This window comes from Anomaloglossus baeobatrachus, chromosome 2 (assembly GCF_048569485.1).
Source record: "Anomaloglossus baeobatrachus isolate aAnoBae1 chromosome 2, aAnoBae1.hap1, whole genome shotgun sequence".
In the NCBI taxonomy this organism is placed as follows: domain Eukaryota; kingdom Metazoa; phylum Chordata; class Amphibia; order Anura; family Aromobatidae; genus Anomaloglossus; species Anomaloglossus baeobatrachus.
Window position 1 is genome coordinate 505,193,104 of NC_134354.1, and position 27,126 is coordinate 505,220,229.

A 27,126-nucleotide genomic window follows, 5' to 3' on the forward strand; every position below is an offset into this window, starting at 1 on the left:
CATAGCAAAGGCAGTCACATTAGAAGAGCTGCATTATATTCCACATGCAAAAGCAGTCACAATATACGAGCTGCAGACACTAATATAGAGTAAGTCACAGCAGGGTAATTAAATCACACCATTATATGGGATTTTTTTCTTTTATAGGGTCAGTGAAAGCACATTGCAAGTCAGCAAGTAAAAGGCTGCAAATGCTAATATAGAGTGAATCACAATAAGATCATCAATTTACCACCATTGTATGGAATTTTTTGTACAGGATCCGTGACAGTACCACCATTTTAACAAGAATATAGGGGGGGGGGAAATTTGAGTCTATCAGAATTGGAATTAATGAAGACCACTACAAAAAGTATATCATAACAAATATATAAGATGAATATACATACGATACAAAAACCATATAAGTGCAGTATTAACATTAGATATAAATCATTTTGTTAGAAGAACTTAGTTCCGAAAAAGTATGTAGATCCACCCATATGCATCATGTTCATGGAGGATAAATTCCTGTATCATAGCAGTCCACTATAGGCCACAATAAAGAGGGAAATATGTACACTACGGAAAAATAGACAAAGAGGGGGAAATGATTAAAATCAATTAAAAACAACCATGTATAAAAAACACACATATAGGTTGCCCCTAGAGAGACAGAAAATACACATTTATAGAAATGGAGAAAAGCTGAGTTTCTCGTTGAGACCCTTGGGTGTCATGGTACCAAGACGGACAATCCAAGCACATTCTCTTTGTGCTAATACTTTGCCATAATCCCCACCCCTCATCCCAAGATGTACCACATCGATGCCCCTCACCCTAAAAAGGGTTGGGTCACATCCGTGCACCAGCTTGTGATGACGAGGGAGCGTAGTCAGACATGGATCATCAAGATCCAGATCAGACGCCGCAGAGATACCCCTAACATGTTCACGCGTTCGTAGGCGCAATTCACGTGTGGTGAGTCCTATGTAGACAAGGTTACAACCACAAGTAGCATAATAAATTACATTACTTGTTCTACAGGTAATATGATGACGTATCTCAAATTCACGATTACCGTCTACAGAAGAAAAAGTCGTTGCCCTTGTCATATTACGACAGGCAATACAATTGCCACAGGGGAAGAAACCACGTCGTGGTTCACCGACACCAAAGATACGAGGCACCTTCGCCACATAGTGGCTATTCACCAAAAAGTCACGTAAATTGGAAGCCCTTCTTGCCGTCATAGATGGATTTGATGGCAAGGTTGCCCTGAGGGAGGGTTCGGTTTTAAGTATATCCCAGTGGCGTCTCAGGATAGTTCGCATATCCTGCCATCTATCATTATAGGTGGATATAAATCGCGTAACGGGGGTTGTCTCCACCCTCATTTTCGAAGCAAGCAATTCAGTCCGTGATATGTCACGGGCCCGTCGGTATCCTCTGCGCACACTTCTTCCACTGTAGCCCCTAGATAGAAATCTCTCCTGGAGATCCTTAGCCTGCTCTTCAAATAGATCATCAGTAGAACAGACCCGTTTCGCTCTTAAATATTGGCCAATTGGTATTGCAGAGACCGTGGAAGGAGTATGCGCAGACGAAGCATGAAGGAGACTGTTCACTGCGGTTTCCTTACGATAAATGGTGGTCTGGATTGAGCGGTCAGGATGCACAGATATACGAATATCCAAAAAATCAATAACAGTAGCATGACATTTAGATGTTAATTTAATATTGTAACTGTTAGAATTTAAATCAGAAACAAATTGAAAAAACTCCAACTCAGTGCCCTTCCAAAAAATCAAAATGTCATCAATAAAACGAAGCCAGCACTGCGCTTGGGACGCGGCGGGCACGCCCTCGCCGAAAACCTCCCTCTCCCAGTAGCCTAGGAAGAGGTTTGCGTACGAAGGCGCGCACGCCGCGCCCATCGCAGTGCCGCACTCCTGCAAAAAGAAACGATCTTTGAAAAGAAAGAAATTATGCGTTAAAATGAAAGAAAGTAACTCCAAAACTAATTCGACCATCTGTGCATCCAGACCGCTCACCTCCAGAAAAAACCTCGCCGCCTGAAGTCCAAATTCATGTTTGATTGATGAATATAAAGACTCGACGTCAACCGTAGCCAAGATGACGTCAGAGTCCACAAAGATCCCATCGATCTGCCTCAGGACGTCAGTAGAGTCCCCGACATAGGAGGGCAAAGTCTGAACCAGCGGATGCAGGTAAAAATCAATAAACCTGCATACCGGCTCAGACAGCCCCCCAATGCCGGAGACTATCGGACGCCCCGGGGGGACCAGGGGATCCTTGTGGACCTTGGGGAGTAAATAGAATGTCGGAATTTTGGGGTCTTTAGTTAATAATCCTTCCATAACCTTTTTGGGTATCAAGCCCTGCTGAAAGGCCCGGTCCACTATCTCAAAAAGAACACCCATAAATCTACCAGTTGGGTTAGACGCTAGGATGGAATAAGATGACCTATCCCTCAGATGCCTGAAGGCTTCCCGCTCATACATTCTAATGGGCCACACGACCACGTTCCCCCCTTTGTCCGCAGGTTTAATAATGACATCAGGCAGGGACCTCAATTCCCGCAGAGCATTCCTCTGATCTTGGGTCAAATTGTCCCTCCCCGATCTCCTTCCCTCCAGTGTCATAAAATCATCAGAAACTAATTTGTGGAATATATCTACTGCCGGACAAAGTGAAAATGGGGGGAACGTGGTTGATCGCGGACAGATGGAATAAGGTATTTTACCTCCAGACGTTGAGGGAAGGTCATCATCCAAATCCTCTGAGGTTCCCTCAGTTTCCATTGTAGGTGTCTCCACACAAATACCCCGTGTCTCCCTCTGAGCATGCAGCTTCTGAAGGACCAATTTCCGTGAAAACAAATTCAAGTCTTTTAGTGCTGTAAAATAATCAAACTTAGTATTAGGCACAAAAGACAGTCCCAATTCCAACACCTCCAACTGAGTTTTAGATAGCGAGATGTCGGAAAGGTTAATCACCTCAAGGTTATTATTCTTATTTTTACTTTTTTTCTCCACTGGTTCAGGAGGAGTGATCTTCCTCTTGGAGGAGACAGGACCCACTTGTTTGGTTTTATTTATGCCCCATCTGCCAGTCAAGGGGGTCACAAAACCCCTTTTAGATGTAAGGTCCTCATCCAACGAGGATAAGGAGGAGGCCGAAAGGGATTTTGAATAGTCCAGATTTACCGCCCCCTTCTTTTTCTTGTTATTTTTCTGGGGGTGCTTCCACCTGTAAACGGTGTTACTTCTGAAATCCCCCGAGTCTCTCTTATATTTTTTGGTCTTCACATCAATAATCTCTCTCTCCCATTTGGAGAAGGATTTCTCCAATTCCTCATTTCATTTGGTTAAAGAATCATCTGGTAATTTGGAGGACAGGTCTTTCTTCAATTCCTCAATCCCACCATCAAGTTGGGCAAGTGTTTCATCATTCATTCTTACCAGAAGGTTCATGAAACCCCTAGAGCAGTTAGTTGCAAGCTCCTCCCATTCCTTTCTAATCCCCTCATTCTCCACATTAAAGGATGGGAACACCTGAACCCGTAGTCCCCTGGGTATAAGACCCTTGGTCAGATATCTCTCCATGAACGCCTTGTTCCACCACACCCGTGTCTTCTGGTTCAACGAGAACTTCAGCCTCTCAATCAACGTGTCTGTCTCTCTAGAATTTTGCGTCACATTATTTTCTGGGTCATCATTAAAAACCTGCTCCAACTTGTTTTGCCACGTGATTTCACGTGCCGTGTCCATCTGTCCCATAGAACAAGCTGTGGAGATACACAGTATAACAATTATAATCAAAAATTTCTGGGCAACAGATGGAATACAATATAGTAATTTTTGGCCACTCCAGGACAATATGCATGAAGAGAGAAAAAGGAGTATTAAATGGCCAACCATAATGTAAATAAATATCAAAACCAATGCCTTATGATATCAAAGTGAAATATTTATTACACATAAGTTCAGACAATTGGTAAAATTACATGTAAGGGGAAAAGACATGAAAGTAGGAAAAATGATCCCAGAAAAACATTCCCAAAAGGGAGAGACACTGCCCAGACAAGTATTAAATAGAATGGGTAAGCAGCACCCTAACATAAATGTAAGAGGACCATTTCCTCATAGGGCATGTACAATTACAACAGAGCTGCTTACCCATTATAATAAAGTGCAAGGTGCTAGGTCAAGATCAGGGCAGTAGTCCAGTCAGGGTGGGAGAAGCCCCAACGCGTTTCGCTGCGTTGCTTCCTCGGGGGGCGATGTGTACATAGTCAGTGGCTAAAGAGCACCCCTTTATACCCCCGTTTATTACCCGAGATCGCCGCCATCTGCGCCGCATGTGTCGCATCTGCGCTCCCCGTCCACCCACCGCTTCCGGGTCTCGTCGGCGGAAGTGACGCCACAACAGCGTTCCCTCCCACCGCAACAGAGCTCCTCAGCATGGGTAGAGACAGGGAGCGGCAAGAGACATGCGCCGCGGCCATCTCAGTTGTGGGCAGGTGAGAGGGCGTCCCCAAACTCACCATACCACACTAAATATGGAAACCTGATGGTGTAGTCAGAGTCCATTATATTCCACATAGCAAAGGCAGTCACATTAGAAGAGCTGCATTATATTCCACATGCAAAAGCAGTCACAATATACGAGCTGCAGACACTAATATAGAGTAAGTCACAGCAGGGTAATTAAATCACACCATTATATGGGATTTTTTTCTTTTATAGGGTCAGTGAAAGCACATTGCAAGGCAGCAAGTAAAAGGCTGCAAATGCTAATATAGAGTGAATCACAATAAGATCATCAATTTACCACCATTGTATGGAATTTTTTGTACAGGATCCGTGACAGTACCACCATTTTAACAAGAATATAGGGGGGGGGAAATTTGAGTCTATCAGAATTGGAATTAATGAAGACCACTACAAAAAGTATATCATAACAAATATATAAGATGAATATACATACGATACAAAAACCATATAAGTGCAGTATTAACATTAGATATAAATCATTTTGTTAGAAGAACTTAGTTCCGAAAAAGTATGTAGATCCACCCATATGCATCATGTTCATGGAGGATAAATTCCTGTATCATAGCAGTCCACTATAGGCCACAATAAAGAGGGAAATATGTACACTACGGAAAAATAGACAAAGAGGGGGAAATGATTAAAATCAATTAAAAACAACCATGTATAAAAAACACACAGTGCTGGCTTCGTTTTATTGATGACATTTTGATTTTTTGGAAGGGCACTGAGTTGGAGTTTTTTCAATTTGTTTCTGATTTAAATTCTAACAGTTACAATATTAAATTAACATCTAAATGTCATGCTACTGTTATTGATTTTTTGGATATTCGTATATCTGTGCATCCTGACCGCTCAATCCAGACCACCATTTATCGTAAGGAAACCGCAGTGAACAGTCTCCTTCATGCTTCGTCTGCGCATACTCCTTCCACGGTCTCTGCAATACCAATTGGCCAATATTTAAGAGCGAAACGGGTCTGTTCTACTGATGATCTATTTGAAGAGCAGGCTAAGGATCTCCAGGAGAGATTTCTATCTAGGGGCTACAGTGGAAGAAGTGTGCGCAGAGGATACCGACGGGCCCGTGACATATCACGGACTGAATTGCTTGCTTCGAAAATGAGGGTGGAGACAACCCCCGTTACGCGATTTATATCCACCTATAATGATAGATGGCAGGATATGCGAACTATCCTGAGACGCCACTGGGATATACTTAAAACCGAACCCTCCCTCAGGGCAACCTTGCCATCAAATCCATCTATGACGGCAAGAAGGGCTTCCAATTTACGTGACTTTTTGGTGAATAGCCACTATGTGGCGAAGGTGCCTCGTATCTTTGGTGTCGGTGAACCACGACGTGGTTTCTTCCCCTGTGGCAATTGTATTGCCTGTCGTAATATGACAAGGGCAACGACTTTTTCTTCTGTAGACGGTAATCGTGAATTTGAGATACGTCATCATATTACCTGTAGAACAAGTAATGTAATTTATTATGCTACTTGTGGTTGTAACCTTGTCTACATAGGACTCACCACACGTGAATTGCGCCTACGAACGCGTGAACATGTTAGGGGTATCTCTGCGGCGTCTGATCTGGATCTTGATGATCCATGTCTGACTACGCTCCCTCGTCATCACAAGCTGGTGCACGGATGTGACCCAACCCTTTTTAGGGTGAGGGGCATCGATGTGGTACATCTTGGGATGAGGGGTGGGGATTATGGCAAAGTATTAGCACAAAGAGAATGTGCTTGGATTGTCCGTCTTGGTACCATGACACCCAAGGGTCTCAACGAGAAACTCAGCTTTTCTCCATTTCTATAAATGTGTATTTTCTGTCTCTCTAGGGGCAACCTATATGTGTGTTTTTTATACATGGTTGTTTTTAATTGATTTTAATCATTTCCCCCTCTTTGTCTATTTTTCCGTAGTGTACATATTTCCCTCTTTATTGTGGCCTATAGTGGACTGCTATGATACAGGAATTTATCCTCCATGAACATGATGCATATGGGTGGATCTACATACTTTTTCGGAACTAAGTTCTTCTAACAAAATGATTTATATCTAATGTTAATACTGCACTTATATGGTTTTTGTATCGTATGTATATTCATCTTATATATTTGTTATGATATACTTTTTGTAGTGGTCTTCATTAATTCCAATTCTGATAGACTCAAATTCCCCCCCCCCTATATTCTTGTTAAAATGGTGGTACTGTCACGGATCCTGTACAAAAAATTCCATACAATGGTGGTAAATTGATGATCTTATTGTGATTCACTCTATATTAGCATTTGCAGCCTTTTACTTGCTGCCTTGCAATGTGCTTTCACTGACCCTATAAAAGAAAAAAATCCCATATAATGGTGTGATTTAATTACCCTGCTGTGACTTACTCTATATTAGTGTCTGCAGCTCGTATATTGTGACTGCTTTTGCATGTGGAATATAATGCAGCTCTTCTAATGTGACTGCCTTTGCTATGTGGAATATAATGGACTCTGACTACACCATCAGGTTTCCATATTTAGTGTGGTATGGTGAGTTTGGGGACGCCCTCTCACCTGCCCACAACTGAGATGGCCGCGGCGCATGTCTCTTGCCGCTCCCTGTCTCTACCCACGCTGAGGAGCTCTGTTGCGGTGGGAGGGAACGCTGTTGTGGCGTCACTTCCGCCGACGAGACCCGGAAGCGGTGGGTGGACGGGGAGCGCAGATGCGACACATGCGGCGCAGATGGCGGCGATCTCGGGTAATAAACGGGGGTATAAAGGGGTGCTCTTTGGCCACTGACTATGTACACATCGCCCCCCGAGGAAGCAACGCAGCGAAACGCGTTGGGGCTTCTCCCACCCTGACTGGACTACTGCCCTGATCTTGACCTAGCACCTTGCACTTTATTATAATGGGTAAGCAGCTCTGTTGTAATTGTACATGCCCTATGAGGAAATGGTCCTCTTACATTTATGTTAGGGTGCTGCTTACCCATTCTATTTAATACTTGTCTGGGCAGTGTCTCTCCCTTTTGGGAATGTTTTTCTGGGATCATTTTTCCTACTTCATGTCTTTTCCCCTTACATGTAATTTTACCAATTGTCTGAACTTATGTGTAATAAATATTTCACTTTGATATCATAAGGCATTGGTTTTGATATTTATTTACATTATGGTTGGCCATTTAATACTCCTTTTTCTCTCTTCATGCATATTGTCCTGGAGTGGCCAAAAATTACTATATTGTATTCCATCTGTTGCCCAGAAATTTTTGATTATAACTGTATGTATATGTGCTTCATCATTTTATATTAAGCTAAGTCAGCATGAATCACGAAAGTCTTATGATCAGAAAGTCCCATGTCTGAGTACAGTTCAAACACCATTTTGAGGCCTGTTTTTGGATATCTTCATATAACACTGAATACTGTCCATAATCTTACTGTTTGGTCAGCGCTTAGTAAACGTTGTGACAGGGCTGGGTTAAAGAACAAGATCTCAGTTACATGCAAAATCTCACACATTTACTGTAAAAGGGCCTTATCTCTGCATGATGAGGTCCCACAGCCTGGAAGTTCACTAGTAAATCCTGCCCCTTCTGGGAACATTAAGGGAGTGTTTTGTGGATTTTTATTGACAAGAGTCCCTCCAACATCGGCTTCATATCGTAATTTGAACAGAGCCTAATATGGTTTATGCTACTATCTACAAACCACCCGCAATTTTCTGCTGGTATCTCTAACACTGAAAGAATGGAGGGGGAATGCAGAGAGATCACAAAGTTTTAGACTTAAGATGACAAAAGAAATATATTATTCAATTAATGTCAAAAAGCAGCAAAACAGTAAAGAGATTGCATAGACTCAACAGTACAAAAAAAATAAAGAGATTCTAAATTTTGCATTTATTACCAAAATAGAAAACTAAAAAAGACACAATTGAAATGTATGCATTGTCTTTAATAGATAAAAGAAAGATACAGTAACTGTAATTGCTTTATTGTAAATACATTGTTTATGAAATATATTTTACATAACATAAAAATAAATTCATTTACAAGAATTTAGTTTGTTTTAAACAGTAAAGACCCTCCCTTAACCGGGATGATACTGCTGTTGCTGTAAGTTTAGGTTCTCCCTTAGAAAATTACGTTTTTGATACATCACTGGTTTTCTAATCCTCTTGGTACATATTTTTGGTGAGACATTTGTCGGTGGACTGGTTTTTGGAGGAAGTCCATTAATCTCATAAGTCCATTGCATGGATGATGTCTGTAAAAGCAAATAAATTAGTAAGAAGAATTGAAAATACGGTAATTCATACATAAGATATTGGTTCATGATAAATCAAATCCCACCAAGAACAACATCTCCAAGGAGCTTGCATATTCTCCTTGCTTTGCATGGGTTTCCAATAGGTATTCTTTTGCTTCAAGCTCATACTTAATAAGGAATTAGATTTTGAGCCTCAATGGGACAGTGATGAAAATGTCTGTAAATCAGCCAGGAAAATGTTGTCCCTAAGTAAACAGGCATAATAAATAATTATATCAATAATCCAACACTTCACTCCTGGGTACCCCACCTGTACACTTGGTTATGGGGAGCTTTTTATTATTAGGTATGAGGTGTACTGACTGCATCTTTTATCTGAGCACTCTAACAAATCAGCATTAAAGAAACACATGGCAATCCCTGTTATGTTGCACGTTGAGAAGCTGTCACTATTATGGAGCGCTGTGTCTGACCGTACTAGAGTAATATCCTGACCACCAATGTTGTGAAGCTCTATTATCGTCTATATTATAAGAGCTTGCTGTCTGCAACTGTTGTAGAAGCATCTGCTCGCACCTGCTATTTAAGCAGATATTGTTTAAATGTAATAATTATATAAAATTCTGAATGCAGGTGTTATTGGAGTACCATGGGTGTAACTATTACAAAAGCATATGCATTCTTATAGGGTACTGGAGCTGTCACTGTCGGGGAACCTCTCCTGAATTCATGGGAGCACTTTACTGGAGTCACACAGGCTGTTAGTGTTATAGAAGAAACCTGCAATAACCGATGTGGCGTGCTGTAACTAGGTGTAAACAGTCTGCTTCTCATTCCTACTTGTGAAGGTAATGCCATTACAAGTCAACTGTTGTAAATTTACACTGAAAGAAAAGAGCCACTAGAGCCAGATGCACCTAGTTCATTAAGAGGTGTGCTCTACTTAATGAATTCTGCATGTTGTAACTGGTGTGCACCTCTGACAGAAATGCACTTCAGACAGGGACTGGAGTATATTCCTGGTGAAATTTATGACACTAAAGTGACATAAATTTTCATATATTAGCTGTGTTGGCTTAGTCATTCATTGTCCCAGTCATGCTCCACTCATTTTGGCAGAACTGTGTAAAATTGGTGTGAAAATGCCAAAAGTAGCAACATTTTTGTACAACACCTAAATCATGCAAACATTTTGTGATATTTGTTTAACCCCAGAAAACTGCCAACACCTTCATGAATTGGGCCTTGGTGTGCTACCTGACCTCTAACGACACAACATAGGAGGTGGATTACGCATCAATGAATGGCTGTGGTGGCTTTATATTATAGTCCACATTTGGTTAGGTTAGTTCCCTTTGATTCTATCAGGAGGCTCATAGGCGAAAGTATAGACAGCAAAAAAATAACAAGTGCAAATAACAGAATCAAAATATGCACATTAATTGAAATAAAATATGTCCAACACAATAAATATTTGTCCTTAACACAGTAAGATATATATATATATATATATATATATATATATATATATATATATACATACATATATATATATATATATATATATATATACTGTGCATATACAGTATATATATATATATATATAAATACACACACTGTATGTATATATATATATATATATAGAGAGAGAGAGAGAGAGAGAGATATCTATCTATATATATATATATAGAGAGAGAGAGAGAGAGATAGATATATAGATATACATATATATATATATATAGTGGACTCAATTGGAAATGTAATACTTATAAACAAATATAACTATTTTTTTATCACGTGAATGATTTCTAATGTCTTAGACTAGACCTCCATATTCCCTATCATTGTATGCATTAAATTACATTGGCTCACTATTTCCATAACTCTTCACAACTGCAGAATCCAATAACAGATTCTTCCTGCTGACAGATTTCCATTACAGTACATTATATTGTATACTCTTTCCATTGTTTATGTAATTCACAAGAATAAAGTATTCCGACATATATTATCTATACACAAGTCACTGTACAGACTGTAACTAAAATGGGTTCTAATGGAATAGTAAAAAAAATTATATTCAACTTGACTGAACAGTACAATTAGTCGCTAAATCTGAAGAGGTCTAATAAAATAAATGATTGGGTTCCCCAATCCTTAAATATACTGTCTGGTCTATAAAATGACTCACTATCATTTAAAATGCACATGTCTATTTAAATATAATATAATAACAACGGCTGAGAACAATAGAAAAAAAGGTCATGAAAAAAGAGCAGTAAAAAAGAAATGTGTAAGATAATAAGGTAATATAATTTTAATCACTACACATTGGCCTATTAAGTTTCTACAGTCTTATTTTATAACAATTTTTATAATTGTGCCATGAAAATATGCAGCACGTCTTATCGGTGAAATTTAAGAACTGATATTAAGCTCAATGTACTTGTCCACAGAAATTATCACATTTTCAGTAGTTTTCCGTAGTCGGTACAGTAAATCTATATTATTAAGGATGATTTATTTGTGGCAGATCTTTATTATTTACTAAGAACTTTTTAATAAAACCTTTAAACTTCATTGAGTGTTACTTCAGGGGGCTGGCTTTCAAAACACAAGCCATGGCACCTGATCTCTGATGTAACATCCAAGGAGGGAGAAGTAGTATTCAGAAGCAGCAGCAGTAATGTGACAAAAGGTCACAGTGAGTGGTACCGTAGTAATATCTCATGAAGTTAAAGGGGTATTCTTATCTGCAAGATCCTATCCCAAGATATAGTAGGTGTAAATTCTAATAATACTATTCAAATAGGAAATGTAGTATAATTTTCCTGATTAACTGTCACTTGTCTTATGTGCAGAGCATTGCAGCTTAGGGATCCATGATTACAACCAGTATATAGCGACTGATGGTTGCTAGTGGCTGGAACCATAGATACTTAAGCTACATAATGTTGTGCACATGAGGTAGGGTGACATAGCTAATCACGAGAGCTATACTACATTTCTAATTATAGGTATTTGCTAATAGTATTATTATTAAAACACTTATTACATATTAGAACAGGATCTTGTAGATGGGAATACCCACGTAAATATAAGAAAGGAAGAGGAATACGAGTGTATATATTTTTAGACAGAATGTGGATTGAAATACACTGTATCTCCCTGGATCCTCCTTCCGGAGTCAGGGAATCACAAAAATGATTGCAGTATGGTAATAACATACAGTATAGGGTATATATGATGTGCAATACACGGTGTTCTCACCTATACTTATATGGCTCTTCAGCATATCATTTCTGTCACACATGGCCTCCCACAGTAATATGATGCCGCAGCACTATAATATCAAGATCACCCAGGTTTTGCTAGTTGTGATATCGTAGGCCATGGTTGGGGGTGGGTTTAGAGAAGCATTGTCAGGCAACCTAATGTCCTATTTTTGCATTTACTTTTTGATAAGTTATATTTAGAAAATGATTTCATTTTCTGGGGTATAATGATGTGTAAATAAAACAATAAAGGGTCATTGTTGTAAGAGATTATCATAAAAGAGTGTATGGCCTTTTGCAATATTTTCTTTTATTTTCACATTGTATATATAAAAAGTGATGCTAAAATTCAAATAGAATCTCATAAAATAGAAATTTTGTGCTAGCATTGTTATATTTAGAGCATCTGAACATGTGCTATACATGTGGGCCTATAGATGACATATGGTATACAGTGGAATATGGTAGAACGTTACATTCCACATATATGCTGTGACATATCCACAAGTATATGGTGAAAAAAATCCATAGAGGGCCATAGAGAGCATTAAGTAAAATCCAACTTCTGTAATAGAAATGCTTTACCATGGAGTTTGCAGCACAATTTCTGGTTAATCCTTAGTGCCGGCTTATGCTGCCTATTAATGAACTAATGCTTGATTGTGGTAGCCTTACTTCAATCAAGCAACATGCTGATTTCAATCTGTACAACAACACTGGTTTTAATAAGCCTTTAACCCAGAGGGGATCCTAATTGCTTTGTTAAGTGAAGCTGAAGGTGAAACAGTTTATCTTTTTGGATTCATGGAAATGTACCCTAGGGTTATGCTCACTGTGAATATGATTCATTAACCTTTGTTAAATCTTAGTACAGATCTGAAAAGCCGCCCCCATTTAACCCTACTGCTGTAGTGTACGTGTATTCCGTTATAGAAAATGCTGAGCTTGTGTTATTCTACCCAAAAGAGAAAATCATCTGAATGTTAAAACTGAATATTAATGTTTGCAGGAATTAACAGGAAAATAATCACCACTTAAAGGCAGTCTGTCAACCCCAAAATGCAAATTCAAGTTCTTAAACAGTTATATACTTGTATAAAAATCATACAAGTAATTAACATTGTTTGTTCATTAATTGATTTTTATTTCATGTGCAAATAAGTCCCCTTTGCTGCACCTTGGTGTGACTAAAGATCACTACTTCGCACTTCAGCCCTGTCCTAAAACCTGATTGACATTGTTCTCTTGGTAAGAGCAATCACTAGCTAATTAAATCCATGTTACTTAGCGTGCGCACTTGGTGTGTACGTGGGCAAGTTCTGAAACCTAGCTCCTGTCAGTATGTGGCCACCGCTTGCTACACCCAGAAGTGGAACGAGCAAATGGCATCAGAGAGGAGTTAGAGATCAGAGAATTCCCATGCCCACACTGAGTGTAAGCCTGCCGTGACACTGACTACATAGCTGGACTACTGCAATGTAAGTGCGCATGCGCAGGAACATGCAATTGGGTTTAGGTAGCACTCATTATAGGCAAATGAACACTGTCAATCAAGATAAGGGACAGTAATGGATATTGGAAATTGGTGGGCATAACCATGAGCGAAGCTCTCGACTATGCCAAAGATTCACTGTAGAACCCTCATTTGTGTATATGTATTACAAGTAAATTTATCTGCAAATGTAAAATGTATGCTACTTTTATGAATTTTATAGGTCCTAAGTCCCCTATAAAAAAAATGTTTAAGCAGCTGAATTTGCATTTTGGTGATAACAGACTCTCTTTTACTCATTATTCTAAATAGGAAAAGGAGAAAAAAAAACATTCACATGGGCCACATAAGTGTTATATATTTTTTTTTTGAGATGCTGTAAAGGGAAAAGCTCACACAATAGGGTGACCATATTAAAGGAGAAAGAAAAAAGAAAATAAAAAGGTGTTGCTCACGTAGGATGTTGTGGAGTAATCACCATAAAGACAAAACCGATTTTGCCTCGTGCCTGGGGGAGATCCCCCAGATACATTTCACCAGTAGGGAAAAAAAAGACTTTAAAATTAGACGGAGGAAAACAGTTCTTGCTGTTGTCAATATGGAAGCAGGTCTTTTATTAAACATGTATTTCTATGACAAACTACTATCTTTTCCAAGTTAAAAAAAAAATAACCAAAACACTAAAATGTCAGTTTGGGATAGAAACATGTTGTTTAATAAAAAAACCTGTTACCACATTGACAGCATCAATAAGGCCAGTTTCAGACGTCCGTGTTTCAGGTACGTGTAACATCTGTTTTTAACACGGATGCCACACATACCCATGTTATTAAATGCTGTTACTCACACGTCCGTGTTTTCACATGAACCGTGTGACTCCTCGTGACCCTGCACGCACACATGAAGACATGTCCGGTTTTTCTCCGGCAGCACAGGTGTCACACGGATCGCACACTGATGTGCTCCGTGTGACATCAGTGTGACAGGTAACGGAACAAATATGGGTCTTTTTAATAAAAATATTTTCTATATTTACCTCTCTCCAGTGGTGCTGTCTCCGGTTCTGTTGCCTCCCGCACCTGAACCCTGCTCAGTATACTCACTGAATATTCACTCCACTGAGGAGCTGGAAGCTGGATCATCGCGGGAACTTCAGTGCCGGGGACTGCATCGCTGGGTGAGTATACAGTAGTGTGTGTGTGTGTTCAGTGTATACATGCATGTGCACTATGTGTGCGTATGTGCTCGGTGTATCCATGTGTGTCTGCTATGTGTGTATACATATGTGTGTATATGTGCTCAGTGTACACGTGTGTGTGTGTGTGTGTGTGTGTAGTGAGAACCTGGAAGCCGAAGCATCGCGGCGACAGCATCGAGGACTCATCACAGTTCCCAATGAACTCTGATGAACTCGTGAAGTTGTAGCGCAGGTGTCGCGGGGGTGTCATCAGGATGTCATCAGAGTTCATTGGGAACTCCTATGACCTCCTGAATGTCACTGTGCTTGCAGAATACTCACCTGTCCCTGCGGTGCTGTCCTCGGTGATGCTGTACCTAGCACTGCTCCAGTTTCAAGGTCCTGAGTGCGGTGAATAATCAATGAATATAATAAGTGGGGGTCAGGAGCGGGAGGAAGCAGAGCAGAGATAGCAGGTAAATATGGAAAATCTTTTTATTTCACAAACCCGTGTTTTCTCCAGTACATGTTACATGTATGCAAGCACGCGTGACAGATGTGTAACACAGGTATGACCATAACCATGCGTGTGACTTGTACCTGATTAAGCACGGACATCTGAAACCGGCCAAGGCTGTGTGCGCACTTTGCGTCGACGTAGTTGCAGTTCTAAATGCATCCTCTGGCAGAAATTGTCTTTGTCAAATTTGGTTTTGACCACAAAAACGCTATCAATACGCTTGCGTTTTTACCGCGATTTACATGCTTTTTCATTGCTTAAAGTCAGATGCGTTTTGAATGCAAATACACTACTAAATAAAGTTTAAGCATTCAAACACTTCGTAAAAAATTGAAAAAAATGATAACAAATATCATACTTAAAATCATACACAAAATAAATTTAATTAAAATTATAACTATATTTTAATATTTATGCATAAACTGACGTAAAATTATGGATTTTCATTAATTTAATTGTCGGACTCTGTGTGTGTGTAAAGAGACATATTATTCCTATATTATAAAGTAAAAAACGCATGCATTTATTTTGTCAAAAAAGCATGTAAAACGCTAGGATTTTGATTTAGGATGCATTTTGAAAGTTCTCAATGACTTTAATGTTAGCAAAACGCTGCCAAAATGGCAAAAACAATTGACATGCTGCTTCTTTAAATGCTGAGTTTTTGCCAAATTTTCTGAAACTGAAACGCTGCGTTTTTAACAGCATAGTGTGCACAAGAAATCACAATTTCCCATAGATTTTGCTTGAAAATCAAAACTCATGCATTTTGGCATTAAAACGCTGCAGTTGAAAAAGCTGCGGAAACGCATGAAAAAACGCAAAGTGCGCACATGGCCTAATTGTTTTCCTCCAGCCACAAAATGTACTCTTTGGGCTCATGCGCACGTTGCGTAATTGCATGCATTTACGCTGTGTATTGCACTGCAGCATAAATGCTTGCGTCCTGCGTCCCCAGCACAATCTATGTAGATTGTGCATGAGACGTGCGCACGATGCTTTCATGAACGCAGCGATTTGGGTGCTAACATTTTGACACAGATCCATGCGTTCATAAAAGCAGCGTGTCAATTAATTTTTGCATTCTGGATGCAGCTCCCACTCTGTCTATAGTGAGGCAGCAGACATAGCGTATGAAATCGAATTTTTTCTCCAAAAAAACTGCATCCATTATGCAGTCTTTCTGCAGCGATTTGAAGCGCACATGTGCTGTCAAAATGCTGCAGAATATTCAGCAGTTACGTGCGCATGATCCCTTAAAGTGATTTTTTTCTTACTGGTGTGTCACGTGGAGTTTGTCACAAACTTTGCGTACTGTCATGGCAACGTCGGACTCTGTTTATGTTGTAGATTCTGACACTCTGGGCGTCGACCTGCTGTGTGCTGATTCATATGAAGGCCAGTGGGAGTTAATCTCTGATGGTCTGCTTATTAGGCTCCTTTCATAACATGTGGCGGGTAAGCCAATCACATCTGCTCCCCTATTTTTGATGGATGAAATCTTCTATCCATGCCAGCTACAGTTTATTCTGTGTTGGTCTGTGAACTTTAGTGTCCCAGACGTTCTAGTGAAAGTGTTGGTTTTTGCTTGGAGCATTTGTGAAGTTTACCCTTGTTGTCTTGTTGCTTTCTTACTGCTCTTGCTTTCCTGTCTTTTACCTCCGTGTGTGCATGCTGAGTGACAGAGTTTTGGTTTCCCCTGTGTCTTTTTCTGTGGGTTTCATCTTACACCTATCCTGACCCTCCCTGTAGGAGGGGGTATCAGATCAGGACTGGTCAGGAGCAGGCCCAGGAAGGAGACTCAGGCATCTCCACCATCAGCGTCATCCCTGAGGTTAGGGATAGCTTAGGGCCTCCTAGCTTGAGGGTCAGCGTAGGAGTCTTGGTTTCGTGCTATTCCATAGCCATCATGACATCGTGATACCTTTTTTTTACAATACTACAATACTTTTTATACCTGTTGTAACAACCCTAATAGGCAAACAGCATTTTAGAATGTATTACTTGTGAAGCCATACTTCCCTAGTTTATGCAGGTCTGAAGTAATTGAGTCGACCATCAGGGTTTTCGGTAGGGGTACTCTGGCGCCGGGACTACGGCTACTTTACTCTTGATGGGGTTAAAACAGGTGGTTAGTCCCGGCTTCGTGCCCTGGGCGCTCATTCTGCGGTTGGGGAATGGTGTTCAGGGATGATTTTGAGGATATATGTGACGCCACCTGTGGTGTCAGGTAAGCGGATATACCAGCGCTGCCCGCGGCTGGCCTCTGAGGCGATGGTGACGGCAGCTTAAGATCTCTCAGCTCCCCACAGGTGGAGCTATTTTACCTCAGGGCGGCTGGTCGCTGACCAGGAGGGAAGCGACCGATCAGTGATGGCTGCCTCCTTGTCTGACGTCGCAGGGTCCTGTCGAATGGCGGAGAGATGACACACCGAGTCCACATCAGCTTAAGGCTATGTGCGCACGCTGCGTTTTTTTGACGCTGCATTTTTGTGCGTTTTTGGCCGCTAAAAATGCACAAAAACGCACCTGCGTCGAAAAAACGCATCAAAAAATGCATGCGTTTTTACCGCGATTTGGTGCGTTTTTGGCTGCGCTTTGCTGCGTTTTTGATCTCTGCGTTTTGCTGCGTTTTTCCAATGCATTGCATGGGCGGAAAACGCAGAAAAGCGCAGGAAAGAACTGACATGTCCATTTTTTTTTTCAAGCTCAAAGACGCAGGTAAAAAAAACAGATGTGTGCGGACAGCAAAAATGAAAACTCATAGACTTTGCTGGGGAAGCAAAGTCCTGCAGTTTTGAGGCCAAAAACGCACCCGAAAACCGCGCAAAAACGCCGCGAAAAACGCACTGTGCGCACATAGCCTAAACAAGTCCTTTTTACTAACATCTGGTTTGTTTTGCACAGTACACAGAAACAGTTCGGTTACCAGAAGGCCAATGGTCACAAATTTCGGAGGAGATTTAGTGACAGAGTTTTTTCTCTGAGGTAACCTTTCTTTGTCTCTTTCTCGGTCTCTGCTCTGAGGGCTCTGTGACTCCCTCTTTAAGCCACTCGTTAGTCTCATCACTGGTTTTCCCAGGGGTCTGATGCTGCACGGTTTCTTTATCTATCCCGCAACAGCGTCGTGATCTCGGCTTAGGGTTAGTAGTCAGACTCTTGATGGGTACCCGGACTCCTCTTATTTAAGATCCCAGGTTAATGGTCAGTGGGGATAAACCTGACAAACCTCCTCGGTTCCGTTATACCGGTGTCGACCTAAACTTTTCAGCCGGCTCTCGCCAGACCTAAAGCGCCCCCTTTCCGTCTGGGTTACCACTTTTCCTGTGTCTTTCTTTTCTTTCGGGGTACCCTTGCTCAGGACGTTGGGCCTATGCTATTTCTAGCCCTTCTTTCAGTTATCAATTTACTCTCGTCTTTGCTTGTCACTCTTTACTGACTGACTGTTAACTGACTAACTGTCACCCAGTCGTCCTGGCAACCACGTTGCGTCTCACGCTCAGCTAGGCTCCACCCCCCTTTGGACCTACTATATAAACAGTCCCAGGAATATGAAGGTAGGGGCTGCTGAGTCAATGTTACTCAATCTAATATAAGACTCTGCATTTCTTCTCTCTTTCACCTGTGACCAAAGAGCACTGCACCTTGCTGTTAAGGTGCTGTATTCCCCTGTAGTGCCTAACCACAGGGGCACCACATAATGATGGCCAGTGAACACAAATCTATTGCATATATCACTGAATACTTAAAGGAAGTACATTAGAAAAATTCACAGTTTTCTGAATGCACACCTGGTGTTGCAGGTACCCGGTATCGGTATTTGAGAATAATCTGTCATGTGTAAATGAGGAGAAATACTACTTCCGGTCATTATATTACTTGGAACCTGCATTTTGCGCATTTTTTCCTCTACATCCTTTAAATCTAATTTCAGTTACCCCTATTTCTGAGGTCATAGGGAAACTCACTGCTACGATGCCTCCAATGCATAGTACACACAGACATGAATTATTCCTGCTTCCTTGTCTCTCTATAGTATATTTTCAGAAGCAGTAGCAGCATGGAAAAAAATTATACAGTAGTACAAAGCAGTGTAGCTTTGAATCCTGCAAGGGGCTGAGAGAAAACACTAGAAAACAACAGCAGCATCTATGCTTGTCCCTCTGCCTGTTGTCTCACCCTACTCGCTCCTTCTCTTTTCCTGTCCTGTCTCCAGAGAACTGAGTAGGCAGCATGTGATCTGATCATAAAATGAGCAGGCAGTCAGTCTTTTGGCAGTCAGATTTTAGCTGGATTTCTAAGTGAATGATGAAATTGGGAGAAGGGGTTCTTAAGTGGAAATGGAAAGGAGAAAATTTATGAAAAGTTTGATTTATGAAAAGATGTTGAAACAATATAAACCATTTAATATAGAGCATGGCTGTCCTGCTCACTGAGGTAGAAAGAAGGAAATGCAAAGGTGAAAAATTTGCCAAAAGTAAACAAGTATTTAACAAAATAATAACAAAACCCCTTAAAATGTTTAACATTTATTATCAATATATTAAAAACAACCCAAGTGACAAAATCCACAGACACAAAACAAAAAGTGAAGGGTACAGGAAAAAACAGAAAATAGAAATAACCAAGGGATAAATATGTACAGTTAGGTCCAGAAATATTTGGACAGTGACACAAGTTTTGTTATTTTAGCTGTTTACAAAAAAAGTTCAGAAATACAATTATATATATAATATGGGCTGAAAGTGCACACTCCCAGCTACAATATGAGAGTTTTCACATCCAAATCGGAGAAAGGGTTTAGGAATCATAGCTCTGTAATGCATAGCCTCCTCTTTTTCAAGGGACCAAAAGTAATTGGACAAGGGACTCTAAGGGCTGCAATTAACTCTGAAGGCGTCTCCCTCGTTAACCTGTAATCAATGAAGTAGTTAAAAGGTCTGGGGTTGATTACAGGTGTGTGGTTTTGCATTTGGAAGCTGTTTCTGTGACCAGACAACATGCGGTCTAAGGAACTCTCAATTGAGGTGAAGCAGAACATCCCGAGGCTGAAAAAAAAAGAAAAAATCCATCAGTGAGATAGCAGACATGCTTGGAGTAGCAAAATCAACAGTCGGGTACATTCTGAGAAAAAAGGAATTGACTGGTGAGCTTGGGAACTCAAAAAGGCCTGGGCGTCCACGGATGACAACAGTGGTGGATGATCGCCGCATACTTTCTTTGGTGAAGAAGAACCCGTTCACAACATCAACTGAAGTCCAGAACACTCTCAGTGAAGTAGGTGTATCTGTCTCTAAGTCAACAGTAAAGAGAAGACTCCATGAAAGTAAATACAAAGGGTTCACATCTAGATGCAAACCATTCATCAATTCCAAAAATAGACAGGCCAGAGTTAAATTTGCTGAAAAACACCTCATGAAGCCAGCTCAGTTCTGGAAAAGTATTCTATGGACAGATGAGACCAAGATCAACCTGTACCAGAATGATGGGAAGAAAAAAGTTTGGAGAAGAAAGGGAACGGCACATGATCCAAGGCACACCACATCCTCTGTAAAACATGGTGGAGGCAACGTGATGGCATGGGCATGCATGGCTTTCAATGGCACTGGGTCACTTGTGTTTATTGATGACATAACAGCAGACAAGAGTAGCCGGATGAATTCTGAAGTGTACCGGGATATACTTTCAGCCCAGATTCAGCCAAATGCCGCAAAGTTGATCGGACGGCGCTTCATAGTACAGATGGACAATGACCCCAAGCATACAGCCAAAGCTACCCAGGAGTTCATGAGTGCAAAAAAGTGGAACATTCTGCAATGGCCAAGTCAATCACCAGATCTTAACCCAATTGAGCATGCATTTCACTTGCTCAAATCCAGACTTAAGACGGAAAGACCCACAAACAAGCAAGACCTGAAGGCTGCGGCTGTAAAGGCCTGGCAAAGCATTAAGAAGGAGGAAACCCAGCGTTTGGTGATGTCCATGGGTTCTAGACTTAAGGCAGTGATTGCCTCCAAAGGATTCGCAACAAAATATTGAAAATAAAAATATTTTGTTTGGGTTTGGTTTATTTGTCCAATTACTTTTGACCTCCTAAAAGGTGGAGTGTTTGTAAAGAAATGTGTACAATTCCTACAATTTCTATCAGATATTTTTGTTCAAACCTTCAAATTAAACGTTATAATCTGCACTTGAATTCTGTTATAGAGGTTTCATTTCAAATCCAATGTGGTGGCATGCAGAGCCCAACTCGCGAAAAATTGTGTCACTGTCCAAATATTTCTGGACCTAACTGTATATATAGAATCCTATGTTTCACCACAGACACCATAGGTGCCGTGGATTAGCATAGCCCTTTACCCAAGGGCTGGCTTTTGCCTATCAACGGAGGGTATGACACCCTAACTTAGCTGGCCGACCCCGTTCTATGCTGGCTTACCCTACAGTCGCCCTACAAACTGCAAATAAGATTGCACTAAAAATCACAGCTCTAATAGGTTTAACTGTCTATGCAATAATGCACTACAAAGTATTTTTTGTTATGAGGTTAGGGAACATAGTGAAACCAGATAGATAATAATTGCACTCTTCCCAAAATGAACCACAAACAATATAGTACAGTGACACTAATACTCTATGGGGAAGCGAACGTCAGTAAGGGGCCCCCCAATGAAAACAAGATTTAGCCCATCAACATCCCTCATAATGCAAAATAGCCGAAGTGTATTGCCAAAAAATACACAGTTGCCAAATACGATCTGCTAGAAAAGGTACACTTCCCTTTAGTTGGTGCAATTAAGCACGGCCTGGATGCTTTTCCCTACCCACACACATCATCAGAATGCCAGGGGGAAAAAGAAAGGGTTCAGGTATCCTCCATGGCCATGCTTAATTGCACCAACTAAAGGGAAGTGTACCTTTTCTAGCAGATCATATTTAGCAATTGTGTATCATTGCAATTGTCTAAATCCTGCTTTTCATGGACATGTATTTGAGATGTGTTGTTGTTTTGGTAGTCCACTCAGGTTCAATCTCTCCTATTATGGAGGCTTATTAATTGTTGCAACACTGCATTATGATTGCACAATTCGGCTATTTTGTATTATGAGGGAAATGTGACTCAAGTAGAGACTATGCTCAGTGTGGATATCATTTTTACCTTGATACTGTCATTTGAGTATTAGTGTCACTGCACTTTTTTGTTTGTGGTTCCTTTTGGGAAGAGTGCAATTATTATGTATCTGAGTTCACTATGCTCTCTAACCTCATAACAAAAGATACTTTGCAATGCGTTAATGCATGACAGTTAAGCCCTATATGTGAGTTTTAGTGCAATCTTATGTGTACTTTGTAGGGTATGCCAGGGTAAGTCGACATGGAACAGTGATGGCCAGCTAAGCTAGGGCCACTTTACACACTACGATATCGCTAGAAATTGCTAGTGATGTCGAGCGCGATAGCACCCACCCTCGTCGTATGGCCGATATGTGGTGATCGCTGTCGTAGCGAACATTATCGCTACGGCAGCGTCACACGCACATACCTGGTCAGCGACGTCGCTGTGACTGACGAACAATCCTTCCCTCAAGGGGGAGGTGGGTTCGGCGTCACTGCGACGTCACTAAGTGGCCGGCCAATAGAAGCGGAGGGGCGTAGATGAGCGGGACGTAACATCCCGCCCACTTCCTTCCTTCCTCATTGCCGGCAGACAATAATTGGGAATGGACCCCCACGTCACCGATTAGCGATTTTGAACGTTTTTGCAACGATTCAAAATCGCTCATAGGTGTCACATACAACGACATTGCTAACACGGCTGGATGTGCGTCACAAATTATGTGACCCCCAACGACATAGCTTTAGCAATATCGTAGCGTGTAAAGCAGCCCTTAGGGTGTCATACCCTCCATTGATAGGCAGGAGCCAGCCCTAGGGTATTAATAGGGCTACGCTAATCCACAGCGCCTATGGTGTTTGTGGTGAAACATAAGCTTTTATATATACGGTACATATTTCCTGTGCCCTTCACTTTTTGTTTTGTGTCTGTGGATTTTGTCACCTGGGTTGTTTTTACTATATTGATAATAAATGTTAAAAATATAAATGGATTTTGTTATTATTTGGCTAAATACTCTATTGGCTATCCCATTAGTATTTTTTTTGTTAACCCAATAAGTGAACAAGGTACACAACTGCAGTAATGTATACCAGACATGTTAAGATCCTTTCACAAATCTATTGCATACTTCTGAAAGGCTTACAGTGTAAAGAATGTTTGCTTTAGTAAGGAAATATTAGTGTATAATATCTGAGATACATATCTTTTCAACAAGATGAAATTAGAAAATATTTACTTAGAACACAAGACAGCTCATTTACAGGGTTTTTTTGTATTGAAAACACAAGATATGAATAATGAAACTGGCATGCTTAGATTCCGCTCTTTCTTAAACTCGTCGGGGGTCACGTTGTTAGTGACGCACATCCAGCATCATTAACGATATCGCAGAGTGTGATACTTACCAGCGACCTTAAGCAACCTCAAAAATGGTTAAAATCATTCAGCATGGAGAGGTCATCCCAAAACCAAAAATCGGTAATGGTTGATTATCGATGTGGTTCGTCGCTCCTGCGGCAGCACACATCGCTGAGTGTGACACCGCAGGAGCGAGGAACGTCTCCTTATCTGCCGCCGGCCGCAATGCGGAAGGAAGAAGGTGGGCGGGATGTTACGTCCGGCTCATCTCCGCCCCTCCGCTTTGATTGGCTGGCCGCATAGTGACGTCGCGGTGACGTCGCTGTGATGCCGAACGTCTCTCCCCCTTGAGGGAGGGATTGTTCGGCAGTCACAGCGACGACGACGACCAGGTAAGTGCGTGTGACGCTGCCGTAGCGATAATGTTCGCTGCGGTAGCAATCACACGAAATCGCATGCACGATGGGGGCGGGTGCTTTTGCGTACGATATCGCTAGCAATTGCTAGCGATATTGTAGCGTGTGAAGCCCGCTTTAAAGGTACTCTAGGCTAAAATTATACATTATGTGATTTCTGAGCCTGAAGAGGCGGTGCATGACATAAAGATAAAGAACAGACTTGTCATGTACCACCTACTCAGGCCTTATAAAGAATACAACACTAAAGGACATTTATCAGATGAAATGGAAAACTCTTTTATGACTTACACCAAATTTATGATGTAGTTAAGAAATTTTCTGTGACTTGTATGACAAGAAGTCGTGCCCTCTCTGGAACAAGGAGTGGCTTTTTAGGAAAGGGGTGTGTGATAACATGCAACACTGTGCACTGAAGAATACACCAAAATAATGGTGCACACTTCTGGCACATAGTACCGTATTTTTCGTTTTATAAGACGCACTGGATTATAAGATGCACCCCAAATTTGGAGGGGAAAAAAAGGTAAAAAAAAAAACGGGGTCCGTTTATAATCTAGTGGTGTCTTACCAGGAAGGGGGGGCCTGCAGAGGAGCGGGGGTCACAGGAGGCAGGGGCGATACTGGAGTACTGCAAGTAGTATAAAGGGGGGCCCAGATACTCACTGTGGGTGCTGCTCTGTGCGGGGTCGGTGTTGCTCTCCTCTGTGCGGGGCTGGTGTTGCTCTGCTCTGTGTGGGGCCGGTGTCGCTCTGCTCTGTGCGGGGCTGGTGTCGCTCTGCTCTGTGCGGGGCTGGTGTCACTCTGCCCTGTGCGGGGCTGGTGTCACTCCGCTCTGTGTGGGGCCAGTGTCGCTGTGCTCTGTGCGGGGCCGGCGACGCCGCTCTGCTCTGTGCAGGTCTGGTTATGGAGCAGCCGAGCACCGAGCAGAACGGAGCAGCCGTGCACAGAGCAGCCGAGCAGGACGGAGCGGCCGTGCACCTCGCAGCCGAGCAGGATGGATCAGCCATGCACCGAGCAGCTGAGCAGGATTGACCAGTCATGCACAGAGCAGCCAAGCAGGATAGAGCAGCCATGCACAGAGCAGCCAAGCATAACGGAGCAGCCATGCACAGATTAGCCAAGCAGGACGGAGCAGTCGTGCACAGAGCAGAATGGAGTGGCTCCAAACAGAACAGAGCGGCGCTGCCCGATGCACAGAATAGCGTCGCACAGACCTGCAGCGCCGGCAGCAGAGTGTATTGCTCGGAACGGCTCCCTGCCTCCTTTGACCCCTCTGCACAACCCCCCGGTAAGCTATATTCGGATTTTAAGATGCACTTCTCATTTTCCTCCCAAAGTTTTGGGAGGAAAAGTGCATCTTATAATCGGAAAAGTCCGGTAAGTCAACTAATAGGTAGAGTACAATTAGAATAGATGGTCATAAAATTAGACAATTTTAATTAGACAGTCTTTAAACTAGACTTATCAAAAAACATGAATTACTATTACAAATGTGGCTCGTTTTAAGACTGACGTGTCTAGGTTTGAGCTGTCTATGAAGTAGACAATATTTATAACCATGCCCCATTGTATTAGTTGTTCTCCGATAAAAAAAAAATTTGTATGAATGCACCTCTACTTAATATTGTAATTATTGGAAATGTTGTACCTTTTTCTCTTTTTTAATTATTATTATTATTATTATTATTATTATTATTATTATTATTATTTAAATAGCATTTCTTTATTCTGATATTCCACTAAAAATCCAACCAGAGGAAAACAATTCTCCTTCTACTGAACTTTTGTGATAGTGTTAAATGTTTATGCCGGCAGCATTATTCAACTTTCACAGATTAATACATTGGCGTGATAAACAAATACCTTCATATGACAAAAGGAGTGATGAAGAAATCTAGTGAGACGCCCTGTGTTAGAAAAGACCTTGGGGATGTGAGATCTCATGTACACATAAATAAAATGTGTAGTAATGCATTTGTGTCTGCAGATGTTGATGGATACAATTGTAAGACTTATACAGCTCAGACATCTAAAATGTCTTAAAAATGGAGCAGTAAATCACATCAAAAAATATACCTAGCCACTGCATTGGCCTTATCGAATATAGGTGCTCATAAAGTATTGTTCATATTGTGTTTTATGGAAGGCAATATTGCTGTGTTTCATGTTGAGAAATTTATTTGCTACAGACAGGACTGATATGTTTGATTGTAGCTTTTCTTGTTCTACTGCAGCTTTTCCTTGAGAAACAGTCACAACCAAGTTGCCCAATAAATGTAATTACATCTAAAGCCAGCCACAAACAATTACTGAAGATAACAGTAAGTCATGAGAACTTCAATGACCAATATCTTCTCATTTCTATGAGTTGGAAATTCTACTTGAGCCACATCAAGTGGTTTTTTATTGTGTTTGATTACAAATCATACGATGTCAAGATGTTTCACTATGGTTTTATATCTGATAAAAATGTGTGCTATTCTGTTTCAAGCACATATTTTTATGCAATTCTGGTGATCTGAAAATAATAATATTAGGATGACCAAGGCAAGCTTATAAAAATGTGCACTGAGCTCATGTTACTAGGAATGGAGCCATTAATTAGAATAACCTTGTAGTTGGTGGAAAGCATATCTAACCTTAGCATAACTGAGCAAGACTAAAGGTGCTTTACAAGCTGCGACATCGCTAGTGATTGCTAGCGATGTCACGAGCGATAGCACCCGCCCCCGTCGTTCATGCGATATGTGGTGATCGCTGCCGTAGCGAAAAATATCGCTACAGCAGTGTCACACGCACATACATGTGCAGCGCCGTCGCTGTTGCTGCCGAACAATCCCTCCTTCAGGGGGGAGGTGTGTTCGGCGTCACAGCTACGTCACATCGGCATCACAAAACAACCGCCCAATAGAAGAGGAGGGGAGGAGATGAG

At 41.2% G+C, this 27,126-nt stretch overlaps 1 protein-coding gene across 1 annotated transcript in view; it reads right to left on the reverse strand.

The window, feature by feature from the left end:
• Positions 1-3,362: 3,362 nt before the first annotated feature.
• The window catches only part of CFAP47 (cilia and flagella associated protein 47), a 1,094,449-nt gene continuing 1,070,685 nt past the window's right edge, over positions 3,363-27,126 (reverse strand). Inside the window, 4 exon segments of the mRNA XM_075333814.1 lie at positions 3,363-3,790; positions 4,550-4,632; positions 8,650-8,682; positions 8,684-8,832. Of these exon segments, the coding sequence (XP_075189929.1) occupies positions 3,363-3,790; positions 4,550-4,632; positions 8,650-8,682; positions 8,684-8,832 (693 nt within the window).